This window comes from Electrona antarctica (assembly GCF_951216825.1).
Source record: "Electrona antarctica genome assembly, chromosome: 1".
Lineage (NCBI taxonomy): Eukaryota > Metazoa > Chordata > Actinopteri > Myctophiformes > Myctophidae > Electrona > Electrona antarctica.
This window is the reverse complement of record NC_136806.1, coordinates 2,999,046-3,021,534: the sequence shown is the minus strand read 5'-3', so window position 1 is coordinate 3,021,534 and position 22,489 is coordinate 2,999,046. Positions and strand designations below refer to the sequence as shown.

At 49.2% G+C, this 22,489-nt stretch overlaps 1 protein-coding gene across 1 annotated transcript in view; it reads right to left on the bottom strand.

Moving 5' to 3' along the window:
• LOC306927428 (uncharacterized protein) overlaps positions 1–22,489 on the bottom strand; it is a 79,865-nt gene that overhangs the window by 23,639 nt on the left and 33,737 nt on the right. Inside the window, exons 11-15 of the mRNA XM_079507167.1 lie at positions 15,224–15,352; positions 13,066–13,162; positions 9,658–9,748; positions 8,046–8,176; positions 4,979–5,550 (exon numbers count right to left, since the gene is read on the bottom strand). Of these exons, the coding sequence (XP_079363293.1) occupies positions 4,979–5,550; positions 8,046–8,176; positions 9,658–9,748; positions 13,066–13,162; positions 15,224–15,352 (1,020 nt within the window). The remainder of the gene's footprint in view (positions 1–4,978; positions 5,551–8,045; positions 8,177–9,657; positions 9,749–13,065; positions 13,163–15,223; positions 15,353–22,489) is intronic.

Genomic DNA, 22,489 nt, shown 5'->3' with positions numbered 1-22,489 from the left:
ACCAAAACCACGAGGATAGATGGGTGTAGAACCGTACCAAAACCACGAGGATAGATGGGTGTAGAACCACCAAAACCACGAGGATAGATGGGTGTAGAACCGTACCAAAACCACGAGGATAGATGGGTGTAGAACCGTACCAAAACCACGAGGATAGATGGGTGTAGAACCACCAAAACCACGAGGATAGATGGGTGTAGAACCGTACCAAAACCACGAGGATAGATGGGTGTAGAACCACCAAAACCACGAGGATAGATGGGTGTAGAACCACCAAAACCACGAGGATAGATGGGTGTAGAACCGTACCAAAACCACGAGGATAGATGGTGTAGAACCGTACCAAAACCACGAGGATAGATGGGTGTAGAACCACCAAAACCACGAGGATAGATGGGTGTAGAACCGTACCAAAACCACGAGGATAGATGGGTGTAGAACCACCAAAACCACGAGGATAGATGGGTGTAGAACCGTACCAAAACCACGAGGATAGATGGGTGTAGAACCACCAAAACCACGAGGATAGATGGGTGTAGAACCGTACCAAAACCACGAGGATAGATGGGTGTAGAACCGTACCAAAACCACGAGGATAGATGGGTGTAGAACCACCAAAACCACGAGGATAGATGGGTGTAGAACCGTACCAAAACCACGAGGATAGATGGGTGTAGAACCGTACCAAAACCACGAGGATAGATGGGTGTAGAACCACCAAAACCACGAGGATAGATGGGTGTAGAACCGTACCAAAACCACGAGGATAGATGGGTGTAGAACCGTACCAAAACCACGAGGATAGATGGGTGTAGAACCACCAAAACCACGAGGATAGATGGGTGTAGAACCGTACCAAAACCACGAGGATAGATGGGTGTAGAACCGTACCAAAACCACGAGGATAGATGGGTGTAGAACCACCAAAACCACGAGGATAGATGGGTGTAGAACCGTACCAAAACCACGAGGATAGATGGGTGTAGAACCGTACCAAAACCACGAGGATAGATGGGTGTAGAACCACCAAAACCACGAGGATAGATGGGTGTAGAACCGTACCAAAACCACGAGGATAGATGGGTGTAGAACCACCAAAACCACGAGGATAGATGGGTGTAGAACCACCAAAACCACGAGGATAGATGGGTGTAGAACCACCAAAACCACGAGGATAGATGGGTGTAGAACCACCAAAACCACGAGGATAGATGGGTGTAGAACCGTACCAAAACCACGAGGATAGATGGGTGTAGAACCGTACCAAAACCACGAGGATAGATGGGTGTAGAACCACCAAAACCACGAGGATAGATGGGTGTAGAACCGTACCAAAACCACGAGGATAGATGGGTGTAGAACCGTACCAAAACCACGAGGATAGATGGGTGTAGAACCACCAAAACCACGAGGATAGATGGGTGTAGAACCGTACCAAAACCACGAGGATAGATGGGTGTAGAACCACCAAAACCACGAGGATAGATGGGTGTAGAACCGTACCAAAACCACGAGGATAGATGGGTGTAGAACCGTACCAAAACCACGAGGATAGATGGGTGTAGAACCACCAAAACCACGAGGATAGATGGGTGTAGAACCGTACCAAAACCACGAGGATAGATGGGTGTAGAACCGTACCAAAACCACGAGGATAGATGGGTGTAGAACCACCAAAACCACGAGGATAGATGGGTGTAGAACCGTACCAAAACCACGAGGATAGATGGGTGTAGAACCACCAAAACCACGAGGATAGATGGGTGTAGAACCACCAAAACCACGAGGATAGATGGGTGTAGAACCGTACCAAAACCACGAGGATAGATGGGTGTAGAACCGTACCAAAACCACGAGGATAGATGGGTGTAGAACCACCAAAACCACGAGGATAGATGGGTGTAGAACCACCAAAACCACGAGGATAGATGGGTGTAGAACCGTACCAAAACCACGAGGATAGATGGGTGTAGAACCACCAAAACCACGAGGATAGATGGGTGTAGAACCGTACCAAAACCACGAGGATAGATGGGTGTAGAACCACCAAAACCACGAGGATAGATGGGTGTAGAACCGTACCAAAACCACGAGGATAGATGGGTGTAGAACCACCAAAACCACGAGGATAGATGGGTGTAGAACCGTACCAAAACCACGAGGATAGATGGGTGTAGAACCGTACCAAAACCACGAGGATAGATGGGTGTAGAACCACCAAAACCACGAGGATAGATGGGTGTAGAACCGTACCAAAACCACGAGGATAGATGGGTGTAGAACCGTACCAAAACCACGAGGATAGATGGGTGTAGAACCACCAAAACCACGAGGATAGATGGGTGTAGAACCACCAAAACCACGAGGATAGATGGGTGTAGAACCACCAAAACCACGAGGATAGATGGGTGTAGAACCGTACCAAAACCACGAGGATAGATGGGTGTAGAACCGTACCAAAACCACGAGGATAGATGGGTGTAGAACCACCAAAACCACGAGGATAGATGGGTGTAGAACCGTACCAAAACCACGAGGATAGATGGGTGTAGAACCACCAAAACCACGAGGATAGATGGGTGTAGAACCGTACCAAAACCACGAGGATAGATGGGTGTAGAACCGTACCAAAACCACGAGGATAGATGGGTGTAGAACCGTACCAAAACCACGAGGATAGATGGGTGTAGAACCGTACCAAAACCACGAGGATAGATGGGTGTAGAACCACCAAAACCACGAGGATAGATGGGTGTAGAACCGTACCAAAACCACGAGGATAGATGGGTGTAGAACCGTACCAAAACCACGAGGATAGATGGGTGTAGAACCACCAAAACCACGAGGATAGATGGGTGTAGAACCGTACCAAAACCACGAGGATAGATGGGTGTAGAACCACCAAAACCACGAGGATAGATGGGTGTAGAACCGTACCAAAACCACGAGGATAGATGGGTGTAGAACCGTACCAAAACCACGAGGATAGATGGGTGTAGAACCACCAAAACCACGAGGATAGATGGGTGTAGAACCGTACCAAAACCACGAGGATAGATGGGTGTAGAACCGTACCAAAACCACGAGGATAGATGGGTGTAGAACCACCAAAACCACGAGGATAGATGGGTGTAGAACCGTACCAAAACCACGAGGATAGATGGGTGTAGAACCACCAAAACCACGAGGATAGATGGGTGTAGAACCACCAAAACCACGAGGATAGATGGGTGTAGAACCGTACCAAAACCACGAGGATAGATGGGTGTAGAACCACCAAAACCACGAGGATAGATGGGTGTAGAACCACCAAAACCACGAGGATAGATGGGTGTAGAACCACCAAAACCACGAGGATAGATGGGTGTAGAACCGTACCAAAACCACGAGGATAGATGGGTGTAGAACCACCAAAACCACGAGGATAGATGGGTGTAGAACCACCAAAACCACGAGGATAGATGGGTGTAGAACCGTACCAAAACCACGAGGATAGATGGGTGTAGAACCGTACCAAAACCACGAGGATAGATGGGTGTAGAACCACCAAAACCACGAGGATAGATGGGTGTAGAACCACCAAAACCACGAGGATAGATGGGTGTAGAACCACCAAAACCACGAGGATAGATGGGTGTAGAACCACCAAAACCACGAGGATAGATGGGTGTAGAACCGTACCAAAACCACGAGGATAGATGGGTGTAGAACCGTACCAAAACCACGAGGATAGATGGGTGTAGAACCACCAAAACCACGAGGATAGATGGGTGTAGAACCACCAAAACCACGAGGATAGATGGGTGTAGAACCGTACCAAAACCACGAGGATAGATGGGTGTAGAACCGTACCAAAACCACGAGGATAGATGGGTGTAGAACCACCAAAACCACGAGGATAGATGGGTGTAGAACTGTACCAAAACCACGAGGATAGATGGGTGTAGAACCGTACCAAAACCACGAGGATAGATGGGTGTAGAACCGTACCAAAACCACGAGGATAGATGGGTGTAGAACCGTACCAAAACCACGAGGATAGATGGGTGTAGAACCGTACCAAAACCACGAGGATAGATGGGTGTAGAACCGTACCAAAACCACGAGGATAGATGGGTGTAGAACCGTACCAAAACCACGAGGATAGATGGGTGTAGAACCGTACCAAAACCACGAGGATAGATGGGTGTAGAACCGTACCAAAACCACGAGGATAGATGGGTGTAGAACCGTACCAAAACCACGAGGATAGATGGGTGTAGAACCTTACCAAAACCACGAGGATAGATGGGTGTAGAACCACCAAAACCACGAGGATAGATGGGTGTAGAACCGTACCAAAACCACGAGGATAGATGGGTGTAGAACCATACCAAAACCACGAGGATAGATGTGTGTAGAACCGTACCAAAACCACGAGGATAGATGGGTGTAGAACCGTACCAAAACCACGAGGATAGATGGGTGTAGAACCGTACCAAAACCACGAGGATAGATGGGTGTAGAACCGTACCAAAACCACGAGGATAGATGGGTGTAGAACCGTACCAAAACCACGAGGATAGATGGGTGTAGAACCACCAAAACCACGAGGATAGATGGGTGTAGAACCGTACCAAAACCACGAGGATAGATGGGTGTAGAACCGTACCAAAACCACGAGGATAGATGGGTGTAGAACCGTACCAAAACCAAGAGGATAGATGGGTGTAGAACCGTACCAAAACCACGAGGATAGATGGGTGTAGAACCGTACCAAAACCGCGCCAGATGTCCTAAAATTCGACTTATAACCGCATATACCCGGAAAAAAATCTGGGGGGGCGCACTCTACAGATCTCGCTTATAGCGCCACCTAGGGCCCAACCGGCCCTGAACACAATGAGTAAGGGTGCACATAATTACTTAACTCATTAACCCCAACTCTAACCCAAAGCTGAGCTATTAACTAATTGATATCAAAACACATCCTAAATACCTGAAGTCAGGGAACTTCTTCTTGGACTTCCTGGAAGACGATGACGAGTCACCGGTTGGGGGCGTGGCCTCCGCCGCCTCCGTGACAAGGATCTCGGGGAGGGGGGTGGAGTTTTGGCACAGGGGGGCGGGCCTACAGAGGAGGGGGGCAGAGTTTGGCCACAGGGGGGCAGGGCTACAGAGCAGGGGCATAGAGTTTGGGCACAGGGGGGTGGAGTTTGGGCACAGGGGGGCGGGCCTACAGAGGAGGGTGTAGTTTGGACACAGATGGGTGGAGTTTGGACACAGGGGGGTGGAGTTTTGGCACAGGGGGGTGAAGTTTTGGCACAGGGTGGAGTTTTGGCACAGGGGGGTGGAGTTTTGGCACAGGGGGGTGGAGTTTGGGCACAGGGTGGAGTTTTGGCACAGGGGGGTGGAGTTTTGGCACAGGGGGGTGGAGTTTTGGCACAGGGGGGTGGGGCTAGATACAGGGGGCATGTCTACAGTGGTGGGTGTCAGCTGGTCGGTCCAACTGGGTCTTTGCCCCGCCCCCGCCAACACAGGAACGGCCAGTGATTGGCTCTCGGGAGTGTCCTAGAGAGAGAGAGAGAGAGAGAGAGAGAGAGAGAGAGGTCATGATGTTTAATTTAGACCTGAGGTCGATTATACAAATGTCTTCTAAATCCTGACAGTTTTCTTAAAACCCCTACGTTTCTATATCAGTGGTTCTCACAGGGTTAAACCCTATGTTTCTATATCAGTGGTTCTCACAGGGTTAAACCCTATGTTTCTATATCAGTGGTTCTCACAGGGTTAAACCCTATGTTTCTATATCAGTGGTTCTCACAGGGTTAAACCCTATGTTTCTATATCAGTGGTTCTCACAGGGTTAAACCCTATGTTTCTGTATCAGTGGTTCTCACAGGGTTAAACCCTATGTTTCTATATCAGTGGTTCTCACATGGTTAAACCCTATGGCCCTCATTTATGTAAATTCTGCCCCAAATTCGAGTGTAGGTTTCGTAGTACACCCACGTCGCGTCGGCATTTATAAAGTGATCACAGACAGCTGATCCTTCCTAATTTCATTCCTAGCAGTAATAAATGTGACGGCTGAAATAAATCTGGCACGCCCTATGAAATCAAGCCTCGCCCTCGTTTTTGCGACATGAACAACTGCAATACGACCTGGAAACCATGGTTACAGGGAAAAAAAAGTTTCACTCGCTTGCCTAAGTTGCCTTGCTGCCCCCTCCCATACACACACACACACACACATACACAGACGCACACACGCACACGCAACTTGTTGTATCTTAAATAAATAAACCTGCATGAATTAAATAAAGCTGTAGGACTACCCTGTCTGTTTCTCCTCTCGCTTCGCTTCCCTTGCTGCCCGCCTCACCCCCCCCCCCCGCACGCACGCACGCACATATCGCAATTTGCAAGCAACTGTCACTGTGTTGTTAGTTGTATATTAAATTATTAAAGTCTTTATTCATTTAATATACAACAAGATATATTAGTGAACGAAAACCTGAACCTGTGAACCATGAATTATATAACAAATAGGCGCGCACACACGCTGCTGTTTTGCAAGGTGCATCTCCTGTCCTGTCTATCTGTCTCTCTCTATCACTGTGGTCCGGCCGTGACCAATTGACCATGCACGTTCGACAGTCTATTTAAATTGCCTCGCTGTCAACTGTCAATTATATGAATATTGCAGCCAAAACCGTAGCCTCATGTGGCACTGGACAGTGGTGGTGGGCTGCAGGCTGCCATGGGTTAGCCTATACTATCTCCGATGCGTTCCCACTTGCGCTGGCACGGCACATTTGGCACTCGAGCGACGCGTCGGGTTTATTAAACGAGGAGGAGATTGCACATACTGTAATTCCAGAAAGACATCGGCCTGCTGTAGATTAGGCTACAGTAGGCTACCCAAGTTGGGACTCTCCGCAGCTGCAGCACTGCACTATACTCTCCAACGTCCCGTCATGGAAATATTTCAGCACAGACAGCCCAAATCCTCGCATGTATGCGCTCATCATGCAAAACACTGTTTAAATGGCTTACGCATCTAACTTGCAACATTGTTTTTAAATGCGCGATTTTAAGTTGGAAATCTCCTACTAATTTCATATGACACAGACACATCGTTGATGTATTCCTTTACTTTTTTACATTTAGCCCATATACATACCTATACAGTTTTATATAAACATTTTAGGAGTGAATACATATGTTTCGATGCCTGTGACAGCCTCTCAGCTGGTCAAACAATGCTGCTCCGCTGTTCTACGACAGAAAAACAGGTGAGGACAAAGCGTACGACAGCTCCCGACCAGACGTGATTTTTGTCTTGGCACAAGTTCAAATTCAAGCTTTGGCGCAAATCGTAAATGCCGAAAATTGCGGTAGATTCGGCGTACACCCATATTTTGGCGTACGCACGGTTGATAAATGAGGGCCTATGTTTCTATATCAGTGGTTCTCACAGGGTTAAACCCTATGTTTCTGTATCAGTGGTTCTCACAGGGTTAAACCCTATGTTTCTGTATCAGTGGTTCTCACAGGGTTAAACCCTATGTTTCTGTATCAGTGGTTCTCACAGGGTTAAACCCTATGTTTCTGTATCAGTGGTTCTCACAGGGTTAAACCCTATGTTTCTGTATCAGTGGTTCTCACAGGGTTAAACCCTATGTTTCTGTATCAGTGGTTCTCACAGGGTTAAACCCTATGTTTCTATATCAGTGGTTCTCACAGGGTTAAACCCTATGTTTCTGTATCAGTGGTTCTCACAGGGTTAAACCCTATGTTTCTGTATCAGTGGTTCTCACAGGGTTAAACCCTATGTTTCTGTATCAGTGGTTCTCACAGGGTTAAACCCTATGTTTCTGTATCAGTGGTTCTCACAGGGTTAAACCCTATGTTTCTATATCAGTGGTTCTCACAGGGTTAAACCCTGTGTTTCTGTATCAGTGGTTCTCACAGGGTTAAACCCTGTGGGTATACAGTGGTATATAGGGGGGGTATAGGGGAGTATATAGGGGGGTATACAGGGGTATATAGGGGGGGTATACCTGTCTCTTGAAGCTGCCTCTCAGCTTGTCTCGTGACGGAGGATTCCTCTTAGCTTTCTGGGCGAGCTGACCTCTGGCTCTGTGAGCGCTGGAGTCCAGACGGCCTGTATGAGGAACACACACGCTCCACTCTGCGCGCGCACGCACGCACGCACACACGCACACACGCACACACACACACACACACACACACCGTCCGGGTGGATCAACCGCTAGAACTCTTAGGGCCGATTCATACTCCTATTTTACCGCTGAATGGCTCGTCAGAAATTTTCAGTAGCACCGAAGAGCCGACTTTACTCTGAAACCCACGACCCGGAAACAATCCGGAAAAAAAGTTTGCTTTACATTGCTAGCTTACATTGCTATCGTTTTAATTTATACGATATATGATCCAAAAAGCGTTCATATTTTGAGGGAGAGACGGATGAGGAGCAGAAATGAAGCGCTAGTATATCCATCAGATCAAGAGCGCCCTGGATTAGGAGAGAGGAGTCATTCTTTCTGCCGCGCTAACAGCTAAGTCAACGGTAAGCTAACATGAGCCCAGAGCGTAGCATACGGTAGCCCATAGAGTATATACGGAAGGACCGTCTACTTCCGCCTTTTTCCGACAAAATGCAGAAGTGCAAACGAGCTCAACGTTGAAGCCCAGCTGCTGCACGGGGTTTCCTCGTCATACTTCCACGGGCCCGCCTGCAGTCCCTCCTCTTACCACTAGGGCCCAGTGCTTCAACGTTGGAAAGCCTCACTGGCCCCTTGCGGTAGCCGAGAGGCGAACTGACAAATAAAAAAAAGGAAAAAATTCAAAATATTCTTCTCTCGCCCGGTATCATTGAGGATGTGCTAGGACGTCTACACACGACCTATGAAGTCATCGGTTGGGATCCCTAGGACGTCTACACACGACCTATGAAGTCGTCGGTTGGGATCCCTAGGACGTCTACACACGACCTATGAAGTCGTCGGTTGGGATCCCTAGGACGTCTACACACGACCTATGAAGTCATCGGTTGGGATCCCTAGGACGTCTACACACGACCTATGAAGTCATCGGTTGGGATCCCTAGGACGTCTACACACGACCTATGAAGTCGTCGGTTGGGAATGTGTTAAAGGACCTATATGTCTGCTAAATGCCTAAATTGTATATGTTTATTGATTTTTTAATAATTTTTTCTGGTCAATATACACGTTTATCAACATGATGTTGTAAAAAAAATCACACCTGTGTGAACTGAGTGGTGTAAGGTTTTATATAGCATGATCAGCTGTGGTCTGACGTAATGTCTGACGTAATTAAATCATTATTATTATATAAGGTAAGGTATTATATAGCCTGATCAGCTCTGATCTGACGTAATGAAATCACACCCGGATGTGATTTCACAACTTTCAAAAATGAGCATGGTTGCTATGTTCACCCTGTTCACCCGGGTGTGATTTAATTACGTCAGAAATTATTTTGAACATAGCAACCATGCTCATTTTTTTCTGCACACAAAAGCCAGTTGTAGGAGTGGTTTACACCACTCAAAAAAACGGTTAGGAAGAAATTCCCCTTTAAAAGCTGTTTATAGGAGGGGCTAGTGTTCCTCTAAACCACACCCACCTGTGGCTGAGGTCTTCTGATTGGTTGACGAGGTCTCTAGGGATTGGCTGTTCACCTCAGGCACCGTCCGGTTCCTCTCCAGCCATGTGATCTGAGGAGACAGGCATCGGCCAATCAGAAGACAGGCATCGGCCAATCATAAGGCAGGCATCGGCCAATCAGAAGACAGGCATCGGCCAATCAGAAGACAGGCATCGGCCAATCAGAAGACAGGCATCGGCCAATCAGAAGACAGGCATCGGCCAATCAGGAGACAGGCATCGGCCAATCAGAAGACAGGCATCGGCCAATCAGAAGACAGGCATCGGCCAATCAGAAGACAGGCATCGACCAATCAGAAGACAGGCATCGACCAATCAGAAGACAGGCATCGACCAAACAGAAGACAGGCATCGACCAATCAGGAGACAGGCATCGGCCAATCAGAAGACAGGCATCGACCAATAAGAAGACAGGCATCGGCCAATCAGAAGACAGGCATCGACCAATCAGAAGACAGGCATCGGCCAATCAGAAGACAGGCATCGACCAATCAGAAGACAGGCATCGACCAATCAGAAGACAGGCATCGACCAATCAGAAGACAGGCATCGGCCGCGACCAGATCAACACAGACAAGTCGTGTGAATCAGTGTTGTTTTCCTCGACTAAAACTAAGACACTGAGCTTGTAGATCGGCTATTTTCAGCGAGTGAAAAAATCAGTCATTATACGACGGCATCAAGGCACCACCGAAATACATTTTGTTCGACTAAATCAACTGTAGATTTAGTCGACTAAAATCTTATGATATTTAGTCGACCAAAACTAGACTAACAATAACACTAACACTAGCATCATGGCAAGGAAGCTCTGAGAAGGAAGGGAAGTGGTCACGTGACTGGGCTGCGCCATGACACTTTCATGGACACTTTCATGGACACTTTCATGGACACTTTCATGGACACTTTCATGGACACTTCCATGGGAGCCAAACTCACACCGGAAGTGCAATGAATACATGGCAGTGAATGGAGCCGGCTGGACCAGCTCAGAACTAACACTAATGAATACATGGCAGTGAATGGAGCCGGCTGGACCAGCTCAGAACTAACACTAATGATTAATGAATACATGGCAGTGAATGGAGCCGGCTGGACCAGCTCAGAACTAACACTAATGAATACATGGCAGTGAATGGAGCCGGCTGGACCAGCTCAGAACTAACACTAATGAATACATGGCAGTGAATGGAGCCGGCTGGACCAGCTCAGAACTAACACTAATGAATACATGGCAGTGAATGGAGCCGGCTGGACCAGCTCAGAACTAACACTAATGAATACATGGCAGTGAATGGAGCCGGCTGGACCAGCTCAGAACCAACACTAATGAATACATGGCAGTGAATGGAGCCGGCTGGACCAGCTCAGAACTAACACTAATGAATACATGGCAGTGAATGGAGCCGGCTGGACCAGCTCAGAACTAACATTATTTATGAACAATTGAGACCTTTTGTAAAGTAATCACTTCTGGAAAATAACAGAAGACATATCACAGGTTGTTTTCCATTCACTTACTTTTCGATGTGCACAGAGTGCACAGTATATCATTTTATCTGAGGATCTAAACAGCAGCAGGTATCGTTTCTGGCTCCGAAGTCTCGCGATACTTGGTGCGTTCAGAAAGGTACTTTGTGCTCTTTAGATACCATACCTCTATAAAAATTACACATCGAATAACAACACAGCAGACAATAATGTGTTACATGTCTTCTGTTATTTTCCAGAAGTGATTACTTTACAAAAGGTCTCAATTGTTCATAAATAATGTTTGTTCATGAGCTGGTCACTGAGCTCTCATTGACTCCAGTATACTTCCAGGTAGTTTGGCTCCCATGAAAGTGTCCATGAAAGTGTCATGGCGCAGGCCTAGGGTTGGGATTCGGAACCGGGTCCATTTCAGACCCGGTTCCGACATTGCGGATCCGGAGCCGGTTCCATCGTTTTTTTATTAACGGTTCCCCAAACGGATCTCATCAGTCGTCATTTAGCTCCGCTGTGTCTGTGCATGCATGCAAGCAGAGCCAAGTTACTGGGGTGACGTCACCCAACCTACATGAGTGAGTTAGTGGGGTCGGGGAGGATACGCCCACTATTCTGTGCATTCAGCGACCGCCGCGGAGCGACTGGGAAAGTATGTTGAAGAGATCTCCAAAGTGTGGTTAACAGAGAGGGAAATTACTCTGAGGCTGAGCACGCAAGTGCAATAAATGCGATGCTATAGTTCCCTGGCTGCAAAGGTTGTTGCAACTTGTACCAGTTGCAGTTTTGCACCACGTCCACATTGAGGAAACATCTCAAAATCAATATGCCTACACGAGTCCACAACTCACGAGAATAATCTAGGCACATCGCGTCAGTGAGCCATGCGGAAAGCCGTGCCCGCTCTCCCCGCAACTCCACCACAGCTAGCCGGCGGGGGACGAGGATGATGCAAGGCTCGTTCACTTTCCCCAGGCTAGTAACGTAATAGAAAATAAAAACTACTGTCGTCTACAGAGCTTTTCATTAGGCCGCGGCGTATTGTACAACTGTTGTTAATGGTGTTAATTTAGAACGCCAATGACTCGACGTCTTTCTGTCTGATATTTTATGAATCACGTTAACTATAGTATAGAGCCAAATCAATTTGTCTGCACTTATAAGCAACTCAACTGCTTTTGATTTGGTTCTAAATTAATCGCGTGGCTGTTGAGAGCCCAGCGTTTAGGTGCATACCTCCATAGATTGATTACTTTATGAACAGTTTGCAGAAAAAAATCACAGGAACGTAGCCTACAGTTCAATACAAGGTCTGCTAAAACGATTTTATAATCCAAGAAAGCACTATGGCTTGTTTCCATTAGGGTAAGGGGTCCTTAATATTAAATTAATCTGAACATTAAAGACAACATTTGTCACCACAACAATATCATTATTGCAATGTGTACTGTAGGCTATATTTAATATACAGTACAAATTGCAATATACAGTACAAATTGCAACAATGATATTGTTGTGGTGTCTAGCTGGTGGTGGTGGTGGTGAAGTTTAAATAATAGTGCCACACTGCCACCGCATAATTGTAAAGTGTATTTTCAATAATTGAATTAATGAATGTGTGTTTATTATGTACTTGGTTAGGTTAGTTATAATATAAGCATAATCTATGTCAGAAAAAATAATATTAGGATCCGTTAAGGGAACCGTTAGGAACCGGAACCGTTAAGAGGGATCCGGGAAGGATCCGGAACCGTTAAAATCCTAACGAATCCCAACCCTAGGCGCAGCCCAGTCACGTGACCACTTCACTTCCTTCTCAGAGCTTCCTTGCATCATGGGAGGAACGCATCCTGCAGTGCATCATGGGAACGGTAATAATGACCTGTGTCTGCAGTCTCTCCACGGTCTCTCTGTGCTTCCTGTCTTTCTCCTCTAGCTCCGCCCTCAGCTCCGCCTCTCTCCTGTCCCTCTCCTCCGCTCTGTGTAGACGGACAGACAGACAGACAGACAGACAGACAGACGACAGGCAGGCAGACAGACAGACAGACAGACAGACAGACAGACAGACAGACAGGCAGGCAGGCAGACAGACAGACAGACAGACAGACAGACAGACAGACAGACAGACAGACAGACAGGCAGGCAGGCAGACAGACAGACAGACAGACAGACAGACAGACAGACAGACAGACGACAGGCAGGCAGACAGACAGACAGACAGACAGACAGACAGACAGGCAGGCAGGCAGACAGACAGACAGACAGACAGACAGACAGACAGACAGACAGACAGACAGACAGACAGACAGACAGACCTTTAATCCCAGTGACAGTGATCAAAACTCATTCACTGCCAGTAAATACCTGAATAATTCACCCCCTCCATAGGGCCGGGGGTCCGCCGGGGGTCCGCGGGGCCCCTGGCAGCCCCCTGGCTGCCCCCCTGGCAGCCATTTATTTTTTCATTTTTCTTTCTTTCATGTTTTTCACTCCGTCCGTGTGTGTGTGTGTCCGTCCTTCCGTCCGTCCGTTACCAGCTAATCTCCGGCACCGTAGGCCCGATCCATGCCAAACTTTGCACACACTCCCTGAATGCCAACGACGAACCTCTGCCCCAAATTTTCTTCAACGGCCTGTTATAGCGCCACCATGAGGCCGATTTAGGCAAAACACATTTCTGTAGATTAAATTGTATCCATACATCACACAATTCGGTATACACTATCTCCATAGTCATGTGATCAACACTGATCTGCACCATTTCCCATCTTCCATCCTGATTGGCTAAGATTGGCTTCCAAAGCTCACATGATTGGTCCGTTTCGAACAAAATGCCACAAATCACAGTGAGCAATTTCCGTGAAATTATACACGCACATTTCCACTAGGCCGAGGACGACATGCCACTCATTTTCTTCCAAATCAGCCTCATGGTGGCGCTATAACAGGCCAATTCCTGTTTTTAGCTATAACTGCATCGATCTGTATACAACTTATGTATGCGCACTCCCTAGAGGCCATGGAAAAACACTGTCCCAGCATCCCTCCACATCTGCCAGGTTATAGCGCCACCATGAGGCCGATTTCTGCAAAACACATTGCTTATGTTAGTCGCACAGATTTCATCCAAATCTCACGCAAATCGGTACACATGATCTCTGTAGTCATGTGATCAAGACGAGTCTGTTGGATTACTCAGATTCTACACTGATTGGCTAACATTGCCTTCCAAAGTTCCAAAGAGTGGCCCGTTTCGTTCAAAATGCTGCACATGTCCTGCTCATCCAGAATTCTATCCTCAGAGATGCTATGAGTGATCTGGCTCTGCATTTCCTCAACAAAATGAAGAAAATTGTTGCAAAAAACAAACAAACAAACAACATTTTGCCAAACATCTCACACAGTCCTATCCTCCTGGTGGAGACGTGTGCCCAGAAGGGAACTTTTTGTAGTTGGCATATAATTTTATTGTCATATAATGTTATTGTCATATCAATTTATTGTCATATTCTTTTATTTTCATATCATTTGTTGAACATGCTTAAAACACCAAAAGAGGTTCCGGTCCTGAATAAATAAAATGATAAATGACTACATTGTCAATTGGATGAATAATAACAACAACAACAATAATAATAATAATGATAATAATAACAATAACAATAACAATAATAATGATAATAACAACAATAACAACAACAATACTAATAATAATAATAATAATAGTGGCGTTTTGACCTTTCTAGCGATGAAAAAAGCGCATCGTGGCGTTTTGACCTTTCTAGCGATGAAAAAAGCGCATCGTGGCGTTTTGACCTTTCTAGCGATGAAAAAAGCGCATCGTGGCGTTTTGACCTTTCTAGCGATGAAAAAAGCACATCGTGGCGTTTTGACCTTTCTAGCGATGAAAAAAGCGCATCGTGGCGTTTTGACCTAAAATAAATGACTACATTGTCAATTGGATGAATAATAACAACAACAATAATAATAATAATGACAACAACAATAATAATAATAATAATAATAATAATAATAATCACCTGTTCTGGTATTCCCTCACCAGCCTCTTGGCCTTGATGTATTTGTGCTCCAGACACTCTGATTGGCTCTGAGAATCAGCCAATCGCTGGCTGACCACCCTGCACAGAGTCTGCGCCTCCTGCCAGTACCTGGTGGTGTGATGTCATCAATATCATGAATATTCACCTCATGAATATTCACCTCATTAATATTCACCTCATCCATATTCACCTCATTAACTCAATCTCTACCGCTAGCTGTTAGCATAAACCCCAGTTCCAGGGGCCAGCATACCGCTAGCTGTTAGCATAAACCCCAGTTCCAGGGGCCAGCATACCGCTAGTTGTTAGCATAAACCCCAGTTCCAGGGGCCAGCATACCGCTAGCTGTTAGCATAAACCCCAGTTCCAGGGGCCAGCATACCGCTAGTTGTTAGCATAAACCCCAGTTCCAGGGGCCAGCATACCGCTAGCTGTTAGCATAAACCCCAGTTCCAGGGGCCAGCATACCGCTAGATGTTAGCATAAACCCCAGTTCCAGGGGCCAGCATACCGCTAGCTGTTAGCATAAACCCCAGTTCCAGGGGCCAGCATACCGCTAGTTGTTAGCATAAACCCCAGTTCCAAGAGGCCAGCATACCGCTAGCTGTTAGCATAAACCCCAGTTCCCAGGGGCCAGCATACAGCTAGCTGTTAGCATAAACCCCAGTTCCAGAGGCCAGCATACAGCTAGCCGTTAGCATAAACCCCAGTTCCAGAGGCCAGCATACCGCTAGCTGTTAGCATAAACCCCAGTTCCAGGGGCCAGCATACCGCTAGCTGTTAGCATAAACCCCAGTTCCAGGGGCCAGCATACCGCTAGCTGTTAGCATAAACCCCAGTTCCAGGGGCCAGCATACCGCTAGCTGTTAGCATAAACCCCAGTTCCAGGGGCCAGCATACCGCTAGCTGTTAGCATAAACCCCAGTTCCAGGGGCCAGCATACCGCTAGCTGTTAGCATAAACCCCAGTTCCAAGAGGCCAGCATACCGCTAGCTGTTAGCATAAACCCCAGTTCCCAGGGGCCAGCATACAGCTAGCTGTTAGCATAAACCCCAGTTCCAGAGGCCAGCATACAGCTAGCTGTTAGCATAAACCCCAGTTCCAGGGGCCAGCATACCGCTAGCTGTTAGCATAAACCCCAGTTCCAGGGGCCAGCATACCGCTAGCTGTTAGCATAAACCCCAGTTCCAGGGGCCAGCATACCGCTAGCTGTTAGCATAAACCCCAGTTCCAGGGGCCAGCATACCGCTAGCTGTTAGCATAAACCCCAGTTCCAGGGGCCAGCATACCGCTAGCTGTTAGCATAAACCCCAGTTCCAGGGGCCAGCATACCGCTAGCTGTTAGCATAAACCCCAGTTCCAGGGGCCAGCATACCGCTAGCTGTTAGCATAAACCCCAGTTCCAGGGGCCAGCATACCGCTAGCTGTTAGCATAAACCCCAGTTCCAGGGGCCAGCATACCGCTAGCTGTTAGCATAAACCCCAGTTCCAGGGGCCAGCATACCGCTAGCTGTTAGCATAAACCCCAGTTCCAGGGGCCAGCATACCGCTAGCTGTTAGCATAAACCCCAGTTCCATTGGTCAGCATACCGCTAGCTGTTAGCATAAACCCCAGTTCCAGGGGCCAGCATACCGCTAGCTGTTAGCATAAACCCCAGTTCCAGGGGCCAGCATACAGCTAGCTGTTAGCATAAACCCCAGTTCCAGGGGCCAGCATACCGCTAGCTGTTAGCATAAACCCCAGTTCCATTGGTCAGCATACCGCTAGCTGTTAGCATAAACCCCAGTTCCAGGGGCCAGCATACCGCTAGCTGTTAGCATAAACCCCAGTTCCAGAGGCCAGCATACCGCTAGCTGTTAGCATAAACCCCAGTTCCAGGGGCCAGCATACCGCTAGCTGTTAGCATAAACTTCAGTTCCAGGGGCCAGCATACCGCTAGCTGTTAGCATAAACCCCAGTTCCAGGGGCCAGCATACCGCTAGCTGTTAGCATAAACCCCAGTTCCAGGGGCCAGCATACCGCTAGCTGTTAGCATAAACCCCAGTTCCAGGGGCCAGCATACCGCTAGCTGTTAGCATAAACCCCAGTTCCAGGGGCCAGCATACCGCTAGTTGTTAGCATAAACCCCAGTTCCAAGAGGCCAGCATACCGCTAGCTGTTAGCATAAACCCCAGTTCCCAGGGGCCAGCATACAGCTAGCTGTTAGCATAAACCCCAGTTCCAGAGGCCAGCATACAGCTAGCCGTTAGCATAAACCCCAGTTCCAGAGGCCAGCATACCGCTAGCTGTTAGCATAAACCCCAGTTCCAGGGGCCAGCATACCGCTAGCTGTTAGCATAAACCCCAGTTCCAGGGGCCAGCATACCGCTAGCTGTTAGCATAAACCCCAGTTCCAGGGGCCAGCATACCGCTAGCTGTTAGCATAAACCCCAGTTCCAGGGGCCAGCATACCGCTAGCTGTTAGCATAAACCCCAGTTCCAGGGGCCAGCATACCGCTAGCTGTTAGCATAAACCCCAGTTCCAAGAGGCCAGCATACCGCTAGCTGTTAGCATAAACCCCAGTTCCCAGGGGCCAGCATACAGCTAGCTGTTAGCATAAACCCCAGTTCCAGAGGCCAGCATACAGCTAGCTGTTAGCATAAACCCCAGTTCCAGGGGCCAGCATACCGCTAGCTGTTAGCATAAACCCCAGTTCCAGGGGCCAGCATACCGCTAGCTGTTAGCATAAACCCCAGTTCCAGGGGCCAGCATACCGCTAGCTGTTAGCATAAACCCCAGTTCCAGGGGCCAGCATACCGCTAGCTGTTAGCATAAACCCCAGTTCCAGGGGCCAGCATACCGCTAGCTGTTAGCATAAACCCCAGTTCCAGGGGCCAGCATACCGCTAGCTGTTAGCATAAACCCCAGTTCCAGGGGCCAGCATACCGCTAGCTGTTAGCATAAACCCCAGTTCCAGGGGCCAGCATACCGCTAGCTGTTAGCATAAACCCCAGTTCCAGGGGCCAGCATACCGCTAGCTGTTAGCATAAACCCCAGTTCCAGGGGCCAGCATACCGCTAGCTGTTAGCATAAACCCCAGTTCCAGGGGCCAGCATACCGCTAGCTGTTAGCATAAACCCCAGTTCCATTGGTCAGCATACCGCTAGCTGTTAGCATAAACCCCAGTTCCAGGGGCCAGCATACCGCTAGCTGTTAGCATAAACCCCAGTTCCAGGGGCCAGCATACAGCTAGCTGTTAGCATAAACCCCAGTTCCAGGGGCCAGCATACCGCTAGCTGTTAGCATAAACCCCAGTTCCATTGGTCAGCATACCGCTAGCTGTTAGCATAAACCCCAGTTCCAGGGGCCAGCATACCGCTAGCTGTTAGCATAAACCCCAGTTCCAGAGGCCAGCATACCGCTAGCTGTTAGCATAAACCCCAGTTCCAGGGGCCAGCATACCGCTAGCTGTTAGCATAAACCCCAGTTCCAGGGGCCAGCATACCGCTAGCTGTTAGCATAAACCCCAGTTCCAGGGGCCAGCATACCGCTAGCTGTTAGCATAAACCCCAGTTCCAGGGGCCAGCATACCGCTAGCTGTTAGCATAAACCCCAGTTCCAGGGGCCAGCATACCGCTAGCTGTTAGCATAAACCCCAGTTCCAGGGGCCAGCATACCGCTAGCTGTTAGCATAAACCCCAGTTCCAGGGGCCAGCATACCGCTAGCTGTTAGCATAAACCCCAGTTCCAGGGGCCAGCATACCGCTAGCTGTTAGCATAAACCCCAGTTCCAGGGGCCAGCATACCGCTAGCTGTTAGCATAAACCCCAGTTCCAGGGGCCAGCATACCGCTAGCTGTTAGCATAAACCCCAGTTCCAGGGGCCAGCATACCGCTAGCTGTTAGCATAAACCCCAGTTCCAGGGGCCAGCATACCGCTAGCTGTTAGCATAAACCCCAGTTCCAGGGGCCAGCATACCGCTAGCTGTTAGCATAAACCCCAGTTCCAGGGGCCAGCATACCGCTAGCTGTTAGCATAAACCCCAGTTCCAGGGGCCAGCATACCGCTAGCTGTTAGCATAAACCCCAGTTCCAGGGGCCAGCATACCGCTAGCTGTTAGCATAAACCCCAGTTCCAGGGGCCAGCATACCGCTAGCTGTTAGCATAAACCCCAGTTCCATTGGTCAGCATACCGCTAGCTGTTAGCATAAACCCCAGTTCCAGGGGCCAGCATACCGCTAGCTGTTAGCATAAACCCCAGTTCCAGGGGCCAGCATACAGCTAGCTGTTAGCATAAACCCCAGTTCCAGGGGCCAGCATACCGCTAGCTGTTAGCATAAACCCCAGTTCCATTGGTCAGCATACCGCTAGCTGTTAGCATAAACCCCAGTTCCAGGGGCCAGCATACCGACCGCTAGCTGTTAGCATAAACCCCAGTTCCAGGGGCCAGCATACCGCTAGCTGTTAGCATAAACCCCAGTTCCAGGGGCCAGCATACCGCTAGCTGTTAGCATAAACCCCAGTTCCAGGGGCCAGCATACCGCTAGCTGTTAGCATAAACCCCAGTTCCAGGGGCCAGCATACCGCTAGCTGTTAGCATAAACCCCAGTTCCAGGGGCCAGCATACCGCTAGCTGTTAGCATAAACCCCAGTTCCAGGGGCCAGCATACCGCTAGCTGTTAGCATAAACCCCAGTTCCAGGGGCCAGCATACCGCTAGCTGTTAGCATAAACCCCAGTTCCAGGGCCAGCATACCGCTAGCTGTTAGCATAAACCCCAGTTCCAGGGGCCAGCATACCGCTAGCTGTTAGCATAAACCCCAGTTCCAGAGGCCAGCATACCGCTAGCTGTTAGCATAAACCCCAGTTCCAGGGGCCAGCATACCGCTAGCTGTTAGCATAAACCCCAGTTCCAGGGGCCAGCATACCGCTAGCTGTTAGCATAAACCCCAGTTCCAGGGGCCAGCATACCGCTAGCTGTTAGCATAAACCCCAGTTCCAGGGGCCAGCATACCGCTAGCTGTTAGCATAAACCCCAGTTCCAGGGGCCAGCATACCGCTAGCTGTTAGCATAAACCCCAGTTCCAGGGGCCAGCATACCGCTAGCTGTTAGCATAAACCCCAGTTCCAGAGGCCAGCATACCGCTAGCTGTTAGCATAAACCCCAGTTCCCAGGGGCCAGCATACAGCTAGCTGTTAGCATAAACCCCAGTTCCAGAGGCCAGCATACAGCTAGCTGTTAGCATAAACCCCAGTTCCAGGGGCCAGCATACCGCTAGCTGTTAGCATAAACCCCAGTTCCAGGGGCCAGCATACCGCTAGCTGTTAGCATAAACCCCAGTTCCAGGGGCCAGCATACCGCTAGCTGTTAGCATAAACCCCAGTTCCAGGGGCCAGCATACCGCTAGCTGTTAGCATAAACCCCAGTTCCAGGGGCCAGCATACCGCTAGCTGTTAGCATAAACCCCAGTTCCAGGGGCCAGCATACCGCTAGCTGTTAGCATAAACCCCAGTTCCAGGGGCCAGCATACCGCTAGCTGTTAGCATAAACCCCAGTTCCAGGGGCCAGCATACCGCTAGCTGTTAGCATAAACCCCAGTTCCAGGGGCCAGCATACCGCTAGCTGTTAGCATAAACCCCAGTTCCAGGGGCCAGCATACCGCTAGCTGTTAGCATAAACCCCAGTTCCAGGGGCCAGCATACCGCTAGCTGTTAGCATAAACCCCAGTTCCAGGGGCAGCATACCGCTAGCTGTTAGCATAAACCCCAGTTCCAGGGGCCAGCATACCGCTAGCTGTTAGCATAAACCCCAGTTCCAGGGGCCAGCATACAGCTAGCTGTTAGCATAAACCCCAGTTCCAGGGGCCAGCATACCGCTAGCTGTTAGCATAAACCCCAGTTCCAGTGGCCAGCATACCGCTAGCTGTTAGCATAAACCCCAGTTCCAGGGGCCAGCATACCGCTAGCTGTTAGCATAAACCCCAGTTCCAGAGGCCAGCATACCGCTAGCTGTTAGCATAAACCCCAGTTCCAGGGGCCAGCATACCGCTAGCTGTTAGCATAAACCCCAGTTCCAGGGGCCAGCATACCGCTAGCTGTTAGCATAAACCCCAGTTCCAGGGGCCAGCATACCGCTAGCTGTTAGCATAAACCCCAGTTCCAGGGGCCAGCATACCGCTAGCTGTTAGCATAAACCCCAGTTCCAGGGGCCAGCATACCGCTAGCTGTTAGCATAAACCCCAGTTCCAGGGGCCAGCATACAGCTAGCTGTTAGCATAAACCCCAGTTCCAGGGGCCAGCATACCGCTAGCTGTTAGCATAAACCCCAGTTCCAGGGCCAGCATACCGCTAGCTGTTAGCATAAACCCCAGTTCCAGGGGCCAGCATACCGCTAGCTGTTAGCATAAACCCCAGTTCCAGGGGCCAGCATACAGCTAGCTGTTAGCATAAACCCCAGTTCCAGGGGCCAGCATACCGCTAGCTGTTAGCATAAACCCCAGTTCCAGGGGCCAGCATACCGCTAGCTGTTAGCATAAACCCCAGTTCCAGGGGCCAGCATACCGCTAGCTGTTAGCATAAACCCCAGTTCCAGGGGCCAGCATACAGCTAGCTGTTAGCATAAACCCCAGTTCCAGGGGCCAGCATACAGCTAGCTGTTAGCATAAACCCCAGTTCCAGGGGCCATCATACAGCTAGCTGTTAGCATAAACCCCAGTTCCAGGGGCCAGCATACAGCTAGCTGTTAGCATAAACCCCAGTTCCAGGGGCCAGCATACCGCTAGCTGTTAGCATAAACCCCAGTTCCAGAGGCCAGCATACCGCTAGCTGTTAGCATAAACCCCAGTTCCAGGGGCCAGCATACCGCTAGCTGTTAGCATAAACCCCAGTTCCAGGGGCCAGCATACCGCTAGCTGTTAGCATAAACCCCAGTTCCAGGGGCCAGCATACCGCTAGCTGTTAGCATAAACCCCAGTTCCAGGGGCCAGCATACCGCTAGCTGTTAGCATAAACCCCAGTTCCAGGGGCCAGCATACCGCTAGCTGTTAGCATAAACCCCAGTTCCAGGGGCCAGCATACCGCTAGTTGTTAGCATAAACCCCAGTTCCAAGAGGCCAGCATACCGCTAGCTGTTAGCATAAACCCCAGTTCCAGGGGCCAGCATACAGCTAGCTGTTAGCATAAACCCCAGTTCCAGAGGCCAGCATACAGCTAGCCGTTAGCATAAACCCCAGTTCCAGAGGCCAGCATACCGCTAGCTGTTAGCA